This window comes from Plecotus auritus (assembly GCF_963455305.1).
Source record: "Plecotus auritus genome assembly, chromosome: 7".
Lineage (NCBI taxonomy): Eukaryota > Metazoa > Chordata > Mammalia > Chiroptera > Vespertilionidae > Plecotus > Plecotus auritus.
Window position 1 is genome coordinate 116,055,594 of NC_137774.1, and position 17,112 is coordinate 116,072,705.

Below are 17,112 nucleotides of genomic sequence, written 5' to 3' on the forward strand. Positions count from 1 at the left end.
CGCCGTTCCTATCCCAGCCCTGATCATGCACCGGTGGGGTCCCTCAACCTAGCCTGCAGCCTCTCGCAATCCAGGACCCCTTGGGGGATGTCGGAGAGCTGGTTTTGGCCTGATCCCACAGGCTAGGTTGAGGGACCCCACTGGTGCACGAATTTGTGCACCGGGCCTCTAGTAATAAATAAACACCTATTCATTTCTCCCTGTGTACATAACTCCCTTAAGCTTAAGAACAGACATATTTCTTAGACTAAAGTGAGGATTCATTGATTGATTTATTTAATCATTTATGTAAAAAATGTTTACAAGGTTCCTAATGAGCAGGTCATATCTCAGCCTTGGAGATATATTGATGAATAAGAGAGTAAGGTTCCTGCCCTCAGGTTGCTTAAATTCAAGTGAGGACTGTTCCACTGAGCATGTGCTTAATTAATCATATTAGTAACTTAATGATGTAATCTGGATTTCGACCAGTTACCTCATCTACACTGGAGAGGCGATGGTTCTCTTCCTGTTAGATTCTTGTCAGGTATCCTCCAAAGGAAAACAAACTATCTTGAGGATTAATATTCTCCCACTTTCTGGCTTTATCAAGCCCACCTCCTACTCAAATCCAGAAAAATTTTAAGAGAGGTGGTTGCTTACAAAAATGGAGTTATGATGAAATACTATTTCAGAAAATTCTGTTCCTGAAGTGGCTTATCGGTACATAGTTTGCTAATTCATGCCATTTTTAGAAGGTGTCTGCAAGTATTTTTCTAGTTTGAGTAACCCATAGAAAGTTAATTTCATACTTCCATAGTTTCACATGCTTTGGTGAGCAAGCTAGTTCTACTTGTATTGCTAGATACAAAGTTATAGCAGCTAGTGTTCCTCATACATATCTAGTAAGTCTAACAGCTGAGAGCCTTTCAGATTGTATGTTAACATCATTACAAATATTCTGTCTTAGAGATAAAAAGGTTTTTAAATTTTTTAAAAACCCTCATGGTTTAAAGAAAAGGCTGTGATTACCTTAAAATTATATAGATCTCTAAAAATTGCAATTACATTTTTGTCTCATTTATTCCAGATAAAAAGTTGTTTTATGTTGGAAAAGACAGAAAACAAAATCGTTTGGTAATTATTTCAGAAGAAGAAAAAAAGAAAGTCCTAAGAGAATGCCATGAAAACAACACTGGAGCCCATCATGGCATATCCAGAACCCTCACTCTAGTGGAATCCAATTACTACTGGACTTCTGTGACCAATGATGTCAAACAGTGGGTATGGCTCTTATTTAGAATATTTTGAATAATGTAACTGTAATAGATATCCAAAATTCATTATTGCTCCAGATTTATTCTGGATAGCAGTTTTCATTAACCAGTTAACTGCCACGATATTTTGAATTTAATTAAAAAAGGCCCGCTGCTTGCGTCTATAGACGCTTTTGGCATACAAATGGTTTAGTACCTTTGTGTGGGTATTTTCTGTACAGAAACATTTTGGGTGTTTCATTTTCCTTCAGAATTCTTCTTTAAAATCACTAAAGTGTAATTTGAACTAGAACAAAGCAATTTTTAAACATTTAGACAGATTTTTTAGAACCAGACTTCCATCATTTATCTCTATTGTATAGGCAGAATATAAATGGGGTTGAAATTCCCTTAACTAAATGACCTCATAGATGGCAGTCATTCAATCTTGATGTGAATTCTTGAAGTGAATATGTTCATAAAAAGTCAGGTCCTGTGTGTGCTCTCATCTTTTGTGCCCATTTCATCTTGCCATAGAAAATGTCAAATATGGCAGAAACCTAAAACCAACTAAACGCAAAGTCAAGTTGTGAAGATAATGAAATTAGTCTGAGTTTTGTAACTTTATAACCCCCTAGGACAGTGGTCGGCAAACTGCGGCTCGTGAGCCACCTGCGGCTCTTTGGCCCCTTGAGTGTGGCTCTTCCACAAAATACCACGTGTGGGCGCGCACGTACAGTGCGATTGAAACTTCGTGGCCCATGCGCAGAAGTCGGTTTTCGGCTCTCAAAAGAAATTTCAATCGTGCTGTTGATATTTGTTGACTAATGAGTTTGCCGACCACTGCCCTAGGACGTTCAACTTCTTATAATAAAAAAGTAACCCAGAAATTCTGGGATTCTTGCTGGTAGATGAACTGATTTCTACTCTTTCTAATCCACTCAATTTGCAAATGGTAGGAATTCCTTGATATGTATGTGAGATCCCTTTAATAATTGTAATAGTGCATTTTAGGCATAAACAATTAAGCCAACGTTGAAAAAAGTATCATTTATGAGTTATCAGTTTATGAGTCTATGCAGGTATTCCAAAGACTTGGACATTTGTATTTGCCTTTAGAATCTGCCACAATTCCTTTACAAACATTTGATGAAATCTTTATAAAATTTGAGAATGAATATGATTTTTTGAACTAACCAGGTTATTTGTATATAAGTTGTAAAATAAAAACTTTGATCAAAAGTAATTATACATGGATATTTCTCTCTCTCTCTCTCTCCCTTCTTCCTCACTTCCCCTTGCTCTCTCTAAAAAATAATCAACAAAAAAGTAACTATAATTTAAGAAGATTATTTTAAAATTTTGTTTAAGGGTTGGTTTGAAGCTAGTTTCCTAAGTGGAATTCCAGAAATACGTTGAGCAATGACACCATCCATAAGTTCATCAGTTGATCTCGTCTCATTCACATGAAAGCTCCATGACAGCATGGGTTTTGTTTTTGTCCATTCTCTTTTCCTAGGACCTAAAGGAATTTTTGGTATCTATAAATATTGTTTGAATAAAATTATGTGTTAATAAATATTTGTTGAAGTAGATGTATGAATTCATTTATTGGAGTGATAATTTTTAAAAAACCTTTTGCTTATAGAAATTACTATGTATTTACATACTGATTTCAAATTGTAGCAAAGTTGTCTGAAGATCTATTCATTTCATAAATATTTATTGAATGTAAACCAGAATTATGTACCATTTGAGTAAAACTCCTTAAGATGGTCATTGAATAGGAGGTTTTATTCTATTCTAGAATAATCCAAAAATTTCTTCTTCAATACACAAGGTACCTATTAACTATTAAAGTTTTAGATTTATAAGACTGCTTTTATTATGTTGAATATATTAAAATTTTACATGTCTTTTCTTCATTGTGTGCCTGTTTTGCAGGTATATGCTTGTCATCATTGTCAAGTGGCAAAAAATACAGTTATTCTAGCACCTAAACAGCACCTCAAGGTGGAAAATCCATGGAGTATAGTTACTGTTGATCTAATGGGTCCATTTCATATAAGCAACAGACGTCATGTATATGCTATTATCATGACAGATTTGTTCACAAAATGGGTTGTGATTTTGCCTCTTTGTGATGTTTCAGCATCAGAAGTTTCTAAAGCTATTATCAATATATTTTTCTTATATGGACCTCCTCAGAAAATAATAATGGACCAAAGAGATGAGTTCATTCATCAGGTAAGACAGCTGAGGTCTAAGCTCTAAAATCAGTAAACATATTCTCGGGTGAGGATTAAACAAACAAAAATATGAATAAAGAATTTTATTACATATATATTGCATTTTCATTTATTGACATAGATAATTATGTAAAAAAATAGGTATAAAATAAAAACGCATAAGGTTAACCATGGAATTATTTTTAAGAGGAATAAGATAGATTTTTTTTCTTAATTTTTCAGTTTTTATGTATTATCAAATTGCTTTTATAATTTTAGTGATTAAAATATGCATAATTGTCTGTTGCTTTTGTCATATAAATTACTAATGCTCAGCAATAATTAGTTCTCCTAGTCTTCAAATATAGATGGCTCCTTCTAGTCTCTTGCAGGTAGTGAAGCCCAAGTAACTAGATCTAGCCAAAGAAATTGAGTGGATGGATGTGTGCCACTTTTACAGCCCCAGGTAGTGAAAAACTCATGCCCAATTCTTCAATCTCCCAATCTTACTCTTTTCTCTGGAGAATTGACAGAATATTCCAGATACTATGCTAGAGAGTGATGTAATTTCTCTCATCCAGAATTGCTGAGGCACCTAGAGGAGAATAGTTGCTTTGGAAAGACCTTCTGATCTACAACTGACTTTGAATGAGCAAACAGTAAAACTGTTGAATTAAGCCATGGAAACCTGAATGTGTTTTGTAACTGCAACATAATCTTGCCTACCTTGACTGACACAGCAGTGATCTGCAAAATAGGGATGTAAGACCCTGTTTTGTTTGATGACAATATTAGAACTTCTGTTTATATTTCTTTTTTATCTAATAAGAAAGACATACAGCTTTAATAATAATGTGAACAGATTGATAATAGCATCCTGAGTCAATAAGGCAAATGATTGTGTGTTACACCTACTGTGTGAAGGTATCATAAGAGAAAAGTGAGAGTCCTGATTGGTTTGGCTCAGTGGATAGAGCGTCAGCCTGCGCACTGACTGAAGGGTCCCAGGTTTGATTCCGGTCAAGGGCATGTACCTTGGTTGCGGGCACATCCCCATTAGGGGGTGTGCAGGAGGCAGCTAATCGATGTTTCTCATCGATGTTTCTAACTCTCTATCCCTCTCTCCCTTCCTCTCTGTAAAAATATCAATAAAATATATTTTTTTTTAAAAGAGAAAAGTGAGAATCTTCAATATATAGGAATCTTCAGTGGTTCCCTGTACCTTGCTTTCAGCAATAATCGAATTTATGGCTATTGTGTAATTTTCAGCAAAGCGAATCCTCACAGAGTAGCCAGGTGGCTTAAGTTTCTTGTAATAAAACATGATATCAATAATGCAGTCACCTATCAACCACAAGAAAATGATAGAGCTGACACTTCTAATTAACTTGTGGTATTAGATCTTTCATAGACACATTAATGAAATGAAAATAAATATGAACTAATACAATCTGATAGAAATTGGTCACCAAAATTCAAAATTATAAAGAACACTATTTGGAAATATTTGCTTTTACCTCTATTAATGAGGAGCCTCACCATAAGTGCATGTAATGCTTCAAGAAATTAAATAATGATAGCATAAAGCCAATATGAATCACCAGCAATTTTTCCAGTCATGTTTAAAATCATGTGATAATGAATCCAGCACTTTGAAAATTTTACCAAAAGTAACAATAAATATTTATGTCTCTTTTAAGAGGTTTAATAATACAAAAAATTAAATATCACACATGATTGGGAAAATGTGTTCTTTTTGCTGTGATTTAAATGGCTTAAATATTACAAAGAAAGCATAATGACTACCAAATGTTTTATTTTGTCAGCAAATACAGAAAACACTGGTAAAGTATTGTAAAAATATTAGAACAGTGTACACAAAGTGGGAGATTTATTATCTAGTTGGATGAAAATACATGTTTCTACTGTAACTTGGCTTAGAATATTTGCTAAATTGTTTCAATAAAATATAGATTTTTTTAAGCCTCTGAAGAAGAATAAACATTTTCAAGTGTAAAATTACTTCTTTAATTTTAGAAATATGTCTTATGGAAAACCAATATTGTAACCACTAGTGGGATGTCTGGTTTAATAGGAAGAAAAAAAGGCTATTGGGGTAAGGGTATCAAGATAGCATCTCACAAATGGATTCACTGGATCATTCCGAGGCAATTTCTTGAAAGAAAGAAGTTGAAGCCATTCCAAAGGTGCCACTTAAAACCATTGATTATGACCCCAGATTGAAGCTTACCCAAATATACGTATCCTCTGGGATTTCTTTTTAATTATTTTTTAATTAAAAGGAGATAGCTTATTGGTACATAGTATATTAGCTAGAAATTGTATTCAGCTGCAAGTAACACAGAACACTTCTCTTCCTCCCAGTGTATAAATTTAGGTAAAAGAAGGCCCAGGTTGGAAGGGTAACTGAATGTCATTGGGAACTGATGCTTCTAGCTTACTGTTCCACCATCTTTAAGAGGTGACTGTCAAGCTTGTGCTTCCAGTATAGCTGCCGGAGCCCATGCCACAAAGTCTACATTTTAGTCAGAAAGAGGGGAAAGGTAATGGGCAAAAAAAAAAAAAGGCTAGTACCAGCTTGGTCCACCCAACAACTTTTAAAAGCCCAACAATTGCACTTGTAACTTTTAAAAAAGATCTTTTATTGATTTTCTTTTTAGAGAGAAAGGAAGGGAGAGGGAGAGAGAGAGAAATATTGATGTTAGAGTGAAGCGTCAATCAAGTGCCTCCTGCACTCCCCCTACTGGGGATGAAGCCTGCAACCCTGGGCATGTGCCATGACTGAGAATCAAACCGGCAACCTTTAGGTGCACAGGATGACACCCAACCAACTCAGACACACTGGTCAGGGCTCTAAACTCATTTTGACTTCTTTTAGGTCATGTACATTACTGCAGTAGATTAAGTAATTTTCATGTACATTACAACAACAATAATAGTAACATTAAGAATTACAAATTGCCAAGAACTGTTTTAAGTCTTTACATTTATTCATTTAGTACTCAAAAGAATCCTGGGTGGGATTTTCCTGGTTTTACAGATGAGGAAACTGATTACACAGAGGTTTGGTGAGTTGGCCAAGGTCATATAGCTGATAATTGGATTATGCGACTAGTGTTTTTTAGAAACTGTCTACTGAATTAAAATGTTATTTGTACTCAGAATTGATGTTAAATTCTGTTCTTCCACTTCCTTGATGTATGTGTGTCCCTAGCAAGGCACTAAACTTACCAAAGCTCCAGCTTCTTATCTTTAAAATGGGGTTAATATTACCTTATATGATTGTCATAATGTATAATGACAACAATATAAAGCACCTAGTCCATTGACCAGCACATAGTCAGAACTCAATAAATGATAATTACTATTTTAAATAAAAAACACATGTTTTTATATAAAATGGCCATGGTCAATGCAAAAGGCAAGTTTCAATTTCTTTTGAAACCTTTTAATCAAGGGAAAATAAAATAAAATTTTAAAGTCAGCTTTGTTTTATATATTTTTCAGATCAATGTTGAACTGTGTGGATTGTTTGGCATGAAGCAAATTGTACTTTCTCATGCCTCTCAAGCTGTTAACCAGACTGAAGGTATACCCAACACCATCAAAACATTTCTTTCCAAACACTGTGCTGACTACCCAAACAACTGGGATGATCACCTGTCAGCTGTTTCATTTGCCTTCAATGTAACTCACTTGGTATGTGCTTTTTTGTAATTCTAGACTTTTAAGTTATGAGTATTTCTTGCCAAGTAAGTGTTTTATTGTAAATTGTTGTTGATTTTCCTTAAAACAGGAGCCTACTAAAAATATGCCATACTTTCAAATGTTTAATCGAAATCCTTATATGCCTGAGACTTCAGATGTTCTCCACGAAGTGGATGGTGATGATACAAGTATGTTTGCCAAAATTCTAAGTGCAATTAAAGAAGCTGATAAAATAATGGAGAATAAGACAACTTCAGTGGGCCAGGTGATTCTATTTAATAGAAAACTCTATAACAGAAAAATCTATAAAGTGATATTTTAAAATTCCGTGGCATATACACACACCCAGATACACACACACACGTACACACACACACACACACACACACACACATACTCTCTGATAAATCCTTAAATCAAATTCTTTTTCCACCAAATTCTGCTTGTCTTGATTAAACATGGTGCTTACTAGCTATGAAATTCTGAAAGACAGTTACAGAAAAACCATGCATTTTGGAATCAAGTAGAGCAAAATTCAAATCCCTTGTCTTATTGCTTTGCAGTTGTTTGACGGGAAAATTACTTAATCTACTGCAGTTTACTTTGTTTGTAAAGTTGGGGTAATGCTGACTTTCAAATACTGTTTTAAGGATTAAGTGGGATTCATACCTAACTTTGAAGTAGCATCTTAATAAATAATCATTTATATTATTATCTAATATTATTATTATCTAAGAAGCTATAGCTTTTTCATCCCCTTTGTTCTCTTTCTCTCTCTTTTCCCCTGCCCCATACTTGTAGATGGAGAATAACACTGTTGATGAAACACATAAAAACAAAATCATTGTTAAAAAGAAACCAAAGCAGTTAAATCCATTTCATCTAAAAGTGGGTCATGAAGTTTTAAGGCAAAGGAAAAACTGGTGGAAGGATGGTCGTTTCCAGTCGGAATGGGTTGGTCCTTGTGTCATAGACTATATTACAGAAAGTGGATGTGCTGTTCTGAGAGACAACACTGGGACTAGGCTTAAAAGACCTATCAAAATGTCTCACCTTAAGCCCTATGTAAGAGAATCCAGTGAACAAGGTAAATATCTGTCCCTTCTCTATACTTTTACTTTCTTTGAATGAGGAGAGAAGTTAAAAATAAAACCCCACACATTTTCATTTTTATAAAACTTGGTATAGTTTTAGATCCTAGGTAGTCTGTTTTATTGAGTATCTTCTGGAGCCATCAAGCTTAAAAGAGATTTTATTTTGATTGCTAGTGTGCTTCTCACACTTTCCCATAGTTCATGTGAGAGATACTGAGCCAATTCACAGAAGAATTATGTGTTCTCTATTTTCATATTCAGTATTTTATGAGCAACTTTGTGTATCATTTTAGCATGAAAAAAACAGCAACTAAGATAATGCCCCAAACAAACATACTGTCCCAAATCCTGTTGTGAGATAAATTTATTAGAGGACTTAAAAGAAATGTGATTAGTTTTTAACATTGCATCATAGTCAGGTGGGTATGGGGGAGGGGGCAGAATGGGGTATACTCAGAATGTTATAAGGTGCTATAAGAAGAGGTGATAACACCCTAAACAAAGTTATACTTACCCCCAAATATGGTACTGAGTAGTCAAGATATCCTGATTTCTTTAACCCTTTTTTCCTAGACTAGTGCTAAATGACATTTTGCTATGGCTTTCAGATTAAATCCCACTTTTGTGAGACTTTCGTTTTGTCGTAGTGTATCTGCTCCCTAGAGTTTCTCTGGGGTGGATAACTGAGAGGGAGTTCATTGGTACCTTAGCCATTTAACTTTGCCTTTTCCATAAAGAAAGATAAAGCATCAATATTATTTGAATATGAATAACAATTATGGAAGATACAATTTAGTATAGTTTTAAACAGTATAAATAGCTGAGTTCTTTAACAGTCTTAATAATAATTAGAAGAGCACCAGATAACCTACACTTTATAGGACACTAGAGGCCCAGTGCACGAATTCGTGCACAGGTGGGGTCCAGCTGGCCACCTCCCCCAATTGGTAGGGATGGCTCAGGGGAGGGACCACAGCTGGCTGGGGGGAGGGGCTTCAGGAGGTTGGCCGGCCACCTCGCCCCTGATTGGGATGGAGGGGCAGATCAGGGGCTGCCCTCAAATTGGGCCGGTTGGCCCGCTGCAGTGGGTGTCATAGTAACTGGTTGTTATAGTCGTTCCGGCATTTCAGTCGCTTGGCTTTTATATATATACTAGTTGCCCGGTGCACGAAATTCGTGCATGGGGGTGGTGGTGAAGAGGGGTTCCCTCAGCCCAGCCTGCACCCTCTCCAGATGGGGACCCCTTGGGGGATGTCCGACTGCTGGTTTAGTTGAACATCCCAGCAGTTGGACATCCCTCTCCCAATCTGGGACTGCTGGCTCCTAACCACTCACCTGCCTGCCTGCCTGATTGCCCCTAACTGCCTCTGCCTGATTGCCCCTAACCTCTTTGTCTGCCTGCCTTATCACCCCTAACTGCCCTCCCCTGCAAGCCTGATCTCATCCCCAACTGCCCTCCCCTGCCAGCCTGATCTCATCCCCAACTGCCCTCCCCTACAGGCCTGATCTACCAGCCTGATCTCACCCCCAACTGCCCTCCCCTGCCAGCCTGATCTCATCTCCAACTGCCCTCCCCTACAGGCCTGATCTGCCAGCCTGATCTCACCCCCACCTGCCCTCTCTGCCTCGGCCCCCACAACCATGGCTTTGTCCAGAAGGAAGTTGGACATCCGGAAGATGGCTGGTCGACCCAGTCTAATTAGCATATTACCCTTTTATTAGTATAGATAGATGAAGCCCTTGGAGTCTGTTTGCTCAGTAATAGCTCAATTGTGGTTCTGATCTGGGTCACAGCTCTCATTAGAAGCTCTTAGTGCCTTTCCATCTGCTTGTGACAGACCCAGTTGCCTATTAGTAATCTTATCTTAAATTATTTGAATTCTGAAAGCTCATGGTACCTTCATTCTCTTTGTTAGAAGATAAGCACTTTATTTTTTGTGTTGCTTAATTCTGAGCTATCCTTTATGATTTTTCCCTTCTGTAGAAAAAGTTTATGCGGGTACATGTCCTTTCTTCTTTAGCATGATTTTCTTCTTAATCTTTGACATTCAGCTTCTTTCTAATGTGTTAACCTCATTAATACAAAAGTTATATTTAAAGTATTCCTGTTTCAGGATCTGTTCCAACGTTTTGCAATTTACTCTTGCCAAAGAAACAAGCCAAACATATTTCAGAATCCAATTGTGTAGAACAGTTTCTAAACAGAGGCTGTATACTCTTTGCTGCTTGCATGAATTCTCTGCAGATACTTTTTCCAGTATATAGGACGTTGCAATTTTAGTACTAACGTACACATAAGAAACCTGAGATTGGTGGGTAAACTTGTTTTTCTTGTTAACCAAGAAAGTGTTGATCTGGCCATCTTGGAATCTGGTTCGTGATTACTGTTTGGTCCTTTTTATGTTTCTCTTATTTGCAGCAATTCAAAATACAGTGGAACTTCAGTTCTCAAACTTAATTCATTCCAGAAGGCTGTTGGAGAAGCGGTTTGTTTGAAAACTGAATCCTTTTATTCCATTAGAAATAATGTAAATTGAATTAATCTGTTCCAGACCCCCAAAAGATTCTCTGTTTTAACCCTTCTTACATATAGTGTGTCTAATGTACTATTTAATCTATAAGTAAACACTTCTTAAATTCATTGAACCATCCCCTAATAGCCTTAAATGAATTTTTAAAAAATTCCTCACCAAAGTATATTTTTTCAATTGATTTTTAGACAGAGTAGAAGGGAGGGGGACAGGGGAAGAGACAGAGAGACACACTCATTGATTGGACCCTTTGGTCCAAGGGCCCACTCTCTAGCCAGGGCCTTAAATGAATTTTTCAATGTATCACTGCCTCTGAAATGCTATCACTGGCTAACTGCTTTTTGTTTATCCAGTCAGCAACAGTTTTTCTACCTGTTCAATTGCCTGTGATTGTTTTGTGAGTACTTTCACACCCTTAGTAACATTACCACTCTTTTTTGTTTGTTTATCCTCACCAGAGGATATTTTTTCCACTGATTTTTAGAGAGAGCGGAAGGAAGGGACTAGAGACAGAGAGGGAGAGAGAAACATCGATGTGAGAACACATTGTTTGGTTGCCTCCTACACCCGACCAGGAGAGCCTGCAACTGGAGGTATGTCCGCTTGATCTGAATGGAACCAGGACCCTTCAGTCCTCTCACCAATGCTCTATCCACTGAACCAAACTGGCTAGGGAATATTAGCACTCTTGATAGTCTCTTTATGTTTTAAAATTGTGCTAATCATTTGATTTCCACAACAACAAAAGCATTCTGTCCTTTGTTTGTTGCCTGAGAGACGCGTATCAGCATGAAAGGGTTGTCAGGTCCAAAACTGAAGTTTTGGTTGACAACTGAGACATTTTTTCTCAGTGAACCGCTTGATCGAGAACCAAATTGTTGGAGGTGGGAGATGTTCCAGAAATGAGGTTTGACTGTAATGTGATATCTGCAGTCTTTTTTTCAATATCACATATTTTCCTGAAAATCTTCACCTCAGAAGCTGATTTTATTTAAAGAGTCTTGAACTAAATTTAAAGCAAACAAAATGTCTTTGAATAAGCATCCCATTCTTTTATTTGACACAAATTTGGATGAGCTATAGCCAAAAGAACTATGAATTTGTCTGTACTAGTCATTGCTACTCTTATCAGCCTTGAGATTTTATAGTTGTATTAAAGGCTCACTGTCCAAAGCAGATATGCTTCTGATGCCAGATTCTTACCCATTCTTATCCAGAACATGGTGTAGAAAGAGCACATTCTGTACTATGTCTACAATGTTTCTCATTATTATTTTAGCAAGTCCTATTTGTCATTTTGTCTCTCTAGTCCAATGACAGGCATCTTTTCAAGATTAATTATTTTAACAAGAAATTTAATGATATACTATAGTGTCTCTTTGTAATCATAATGTTCCCCTTTGAAATGAAAAATGTTATTGAGCCATTGTTTTATCCATCATAGATTTTAAATAGTTTCATTTGTTTGTTTTGTTTTGGATAGGAGTTACTGTGATAGATTGTGTTTGCCTCCCTCAAAAGATATAGTGTGATGGTCCTTCACAATTTGTAAAATGGTTTTCATTATATGTTGTTTCCTATTGCTGCTGAACAAATTATCACAATTTTAGTGGCTTAAAACAATACCAGTTTATTATCTTTCAGTTCAGTAGCTTAGAACAGTGATTGGCAAACTGCGGCTCGCGAGCCACATGCAGCTCTTTGGCCCCTTGAGTGTGGCTCTTCCACAAAAATACCACAGCCTGGGCGAGTATTTTGAAGAAGTGGCATTAGAAGGAGTTTAAGTTTAAAAAATTTGGCTCTCAAAAGAAATTTCAATCGTTGTACTGTTGATATTTGGCTCTGTTGACTAATGAGTTTGCTGACCACTGGCTTAGAAGGTCCAACATAGGTCTCACTGGGCTACTAGTAAAATCAAGTCATTGTCAGGGCTCTGTTCCCTTCTGTAGGCTCTAGACAAGGATCTGTTTCCTTGCCTTTTTCACCTTCTAGAGGCTACCTATACCGATTGGCTTGTGGCTCTCTTCCTCTGTCTTCATAGCCAGCAATGGCAGGTGGTCCTGTTCACATCACATCACTCCAACCTTCTATCTGCCACATTTAAGAACCATAGTTTTTGGGCCCAACCAGATAATTCAGGATAAACTCCCCATTTTAACATAAGCTTGTTAGTAACTTTAATTCTATCACTATCCTAGTTCATCTTTGCCATGTAAGGTAACATATTCACACATTCCAGAGATTAGTACATGGAGATCTTTAGTGGCCCATTCTTCTGCCCACCACAATATGGACTACATCCATGAAACAAAACAAAGCTTAGTCTCTATATTATTAAGCCCATGATTTTGACTTTATTATTTAATATAGTTTATGCAAAGAGCCTCCCTTTGGCCTTTTACTTATATAATCTGAACTCAGTCATTCAGTTCTCTGTTGTTAGTATTGGTTCTTTATTACAACAACAACTATTTTATTATAACAATAACTATCAAATTATAGTTACTATTATTTTATCATGAGAAGATGAGTATGGCAACACATTCTAATGGTTTTAGGATTATCAGGCCATATACACTGAATGGCCAGTTTATTATGGTCTCTGAACGCATAATAATCTGGCCACTCACTGTATATCCTATATAATAAAAGGCTAATATGCAAATTGTCCCCTCAACCAGGAGTTCGACCAGCAGGCATGCCGGCCAACCGCCCATGTCCCCTCCCCCTGGCCAGGCTGGCCGGACCCCACCCATGCATGAATTAATGCACTGGGCCTCTATTATATATAAATACACACACACACACACACACACACACACACACACACACACACACACACACTGAGTGGCCAGATTATTATGCATTCAGAGATCATAATAATCTGGCCACTCAGTGTATAGGAATAGTCAAGTCACCTCTCTTCTGAATAGGAAAATTAAGTATTTTGAAACCCTATACTTTTCTTTCTATTTGAAAAAATAAATTAATCCAAATCACTCAGATTTCTCTGAGGCTTTGACTTTAATTTATTTTTCTCCTTAGGAATATTTATTTTATTTATTTTTTTTACAGAATAGTCATGGGGGTGTAAACTACAGCATAGGGAATATAGTCATAATATTTCATAAATAACTGTGTATGGTGTCAGATGGGTACAAGGTTTATTGGGGTGATTAGTTGGTAAGTTATATAATATCTAATCACTGGGATGTACACCTGAAACTAATATAATATTGTATGTCAACTATAACTGAAAAATGAATTAAAACACATAAATAAATAAGTCAATAAATAAAAACTTTAGAAAGGGTAATATGAACACAAATAAACTGCAAAAGCCTAAGAATAATTTGCTGCCTAAACTTATTTTTTCCTCCTTAAAACTGCATAAACTGAAATATTGCTTTCATCAGACATAACTAAGTCAATATATTGAGAAAAGAAAAATACTTAGTCTCTTGAGTAATGGGACTGAGTAGAAAAGTCCTTTAAAAATGTTTGTTTAACCTTACCAGCATTGCTCAGTGGTTGAGCACCGACCAGTGAATCAGGAGGTCAAGGCCCGGGTTGTGGGCTCAATCCCCAGTGTGTGTGTGTGGGTGGGTGCACAGCCAATCAATGATTCTCTCTCATCATTGATGTTTTTATCTCTTCCTCTCCCTTCCTCTCTGAAATCAATAAAAATATTTTTTAAAAAATGTTTATCTCTCTATAATGAAGACAGAACTTATCTTGTTCTTTTTTATATCCCTAACTCAGAATTCTAGATCAGTACCATCCAATAGATATACAATGCAAAAAATAGCAAATATGTAATTTAAAATTTTCTAGTATTCACATTTAAAAAATACAAATAGATGAAAATAATTTTAATAATATATTTTATATAACCTAGTGTATCTAAAATATTATTTCAATATGTACTTAAGGTCTCAAGAGTCACTGTTCTGGTAACTTTTTGTAATCTTTTTTTGAAGTTAAAGAGCATTTCTATCGGCTCCATTAGACAGACCATCGTAGGAGTTAAACATATTTGACCTTTCTGAATGAATGAGGATATTGTGTTTTTTTCTACATAAACAAGGCTTGAAATCTCCAGAGTAGTTTTCTATTATATTTGTGTAGAATTTGCTGAGTATAATCCTTATTACAATAAGTTACTTATCTATATATATAAAAGCCTAAGCGACTGTTTGACCCGTAGCTATGATGCACACTGATCACCAGGGGGCAGATGCTCAATGCACAAGCATGGAAACATTGAACAGACTGATGAATCTCAGAGGAAAGGAGGGGCAGGAAGAGACTAACCAAAAATCCTTTATGCATACTAGAGGCCTGGTGCGTGGATTTGTGCACCAGTGGGGTCCCTCAGCCTGGCCAGCGGGGACTGGGCCAAAACTGGCAGTCCGACATCCCCCAAGGGGTCCCGGATTGTGAGAGGGCACAGGCCAGGCAAGGGACCCCACTGATGCATGAATCCATGCACCGGGCCTCTAGTTTAAAAGAAAAAGTGAGTGTATGTGTGTGTGTGTATCACATATATAGAGTGTGTATCACATATATAGAACCTCTCTTCTGACAAATAAGTTTGGTAAAGTCCATTTGTTACTAATATAACTAGTAAGTATTTAAGCTCAAGACCTATAAATGCATTTCTAGCATATCAAAGTGGTAACTATTTCAATATATATAAACTTTCAAATTCATATATTTTACTCATTCTCTGAAATGTTTAGTGGGTAGGAGAATCCAATGAAAGTTAATCTTGCTAGTTAATTCTTATTACTTGGGATTTTGTTCTTCATTTAGCATTGTTTAATTTGAAGTGATGTTTAATTATAATTCTAAAAGGCAAACTTATGTTTCTTCTTTCAGACAGTCTTTATCTCTTACAAAGTTCAGTAGTGGCAGATCATGACTACATTGGACTGCCTGAAATTCCAGTTGGAGCATACCAAGCCAGTATTCTGGTAGAAGACGCAACTATTGGTGTAGCCGATAACGAACTATTGACATCAAGCAAGGATGGTGAACTATTAGAATATAGAAATACTAAAATCTCTCCGTTAATAGAAGATAATAGTAATCTTGAAAAGCAGACATTCAGTTTGTTGGACTCCTCAAACCAAGTCCTTGAGTACTTAAGTTAGTAAATACCAAAATTTATTTATAGTGCTTGTTGAGAATATATAACTCCTTGAAACTTGATATTTTTTCCATTGAAAAAGGTTGTATAGAAGTGTCTGGACACACTCTTAATAACTAAATTCTGAACACTTATAACTATTTATTGATCTAAAGTTGTACCTTTTGAATGTTAGTGCATATATATAAGGGCAAAGAAAGCAAATAATATATAGAATTCACTTTTTCTAAAAAAAAAAAAAAAGGCAATGCTTGTTTCTTAGGAAGTGAAGTAAATTTCAGCTCAAAACTTTCAGATCTTTTGATATGGTACCATGTTTCCACTTTCAATTTTTAAAAAATATTTCTTCTTTAAAAAATAAATTTAAACTACCTTGAATGGGATTAATAAATATTTATTCAATCATAACAATGAATTAAGTGAAATTTCTCTCTGTGTCACTGGAACGTCTAAAAACAATATTGTAGGGCCCTAGCCAGCATGGCTCAGTGGAGAGTGTTGGCCTGTGGATTGAAGGGTCGATTTAATTCCAGTCAAGGGTATGTACTCTGTTGCAGGCTTGATTCCCGGCTCCGATCCCCAGCTCTGGTCGAGGCGTGTGCGGAGGCAGCCAGTCGATGTGTCTCTCTCACATACATGCTTCTCTTTCTGTCTCTCTCACTTTTTCTAAAAATCAATGGGAAACTATTCTTGAGTGAGGATTAGCCAAAAAAAAATTTTTAGAAACAATATTGTAGAAAAATATTTAGTTATTTAATGGGTTCTTACAGGAAGGATATTGACAATTTTACCTTGTTAGTCTCAGGATTAGGATCTGAAGCTATATATTGATTTGAAAACACTTGTGCATTTTCATAATATATTTTAAAGCCATAATCGTTCATTAATATTTTTCTACCATCTTAAGTAAATATTAAAAAAAGAAGTGAATATTAATGATAAAATAACTGATATCAAAGATTTTAAACTATCATTTCTATGATGTTTATAGTTTTACTCAGCAAATATTTGTTATAAAGCACTTTGAAGAATACGATGGAAAAATTAAAAGATGAGTCAGGCCTGTGTCCGATCCTCATAAGGGACTTACAGTCTGGAAAGGAATATGGACCAAATAAGCCATGTGCAACATAAGCACTAACT

The 17,112-nt window shown here is 36.1% G+C and overlaps 1 protein-coding gene across 2 annotated transcripts in view; it reads left to right on the forward strand.

Annotated features, from left to right (window-relative positions):
• GIN1 (gypsy retrotransposon integrase 1) overlaps positions 1–16,382 on the forward strand; it is a 28,799-nt gene extending 12,417 nt beyond the window's left edge. For both annotated transcript variants that reach the window (XM_080677795.1, XM_080677794.1), the window contains 6 exons: positions 1,070–1,263; positions 3,180–3,482; positions 6,992–7,183; positions 7,281–7,457; positions 7,994–8,279; positions 15,699–16,382. In XM_080677795.1, the coding sequence (XP_080533921.1) occupies positions 1,070–1,263; positions 3,180–3,482; positions 6,992–7,183; positions 7,281–7,457; positions 7,994–8,279; positions 15,699–15,973 (1,427 nt within the window). In that variant the 3' untranslated portion in view covers positions 15,974–16,382. The remainder of the gene's footprint in view (positions 1–1,069; positions 1,264–3,179; positions 3,483–6,991; positions 7,184–7,280; positions 7,458–7,993; positions 8,280–15,698) is intronic.
• The last annotated feature ends 730 nt before the right edge of the window (positions 16,383–17,112 follow it).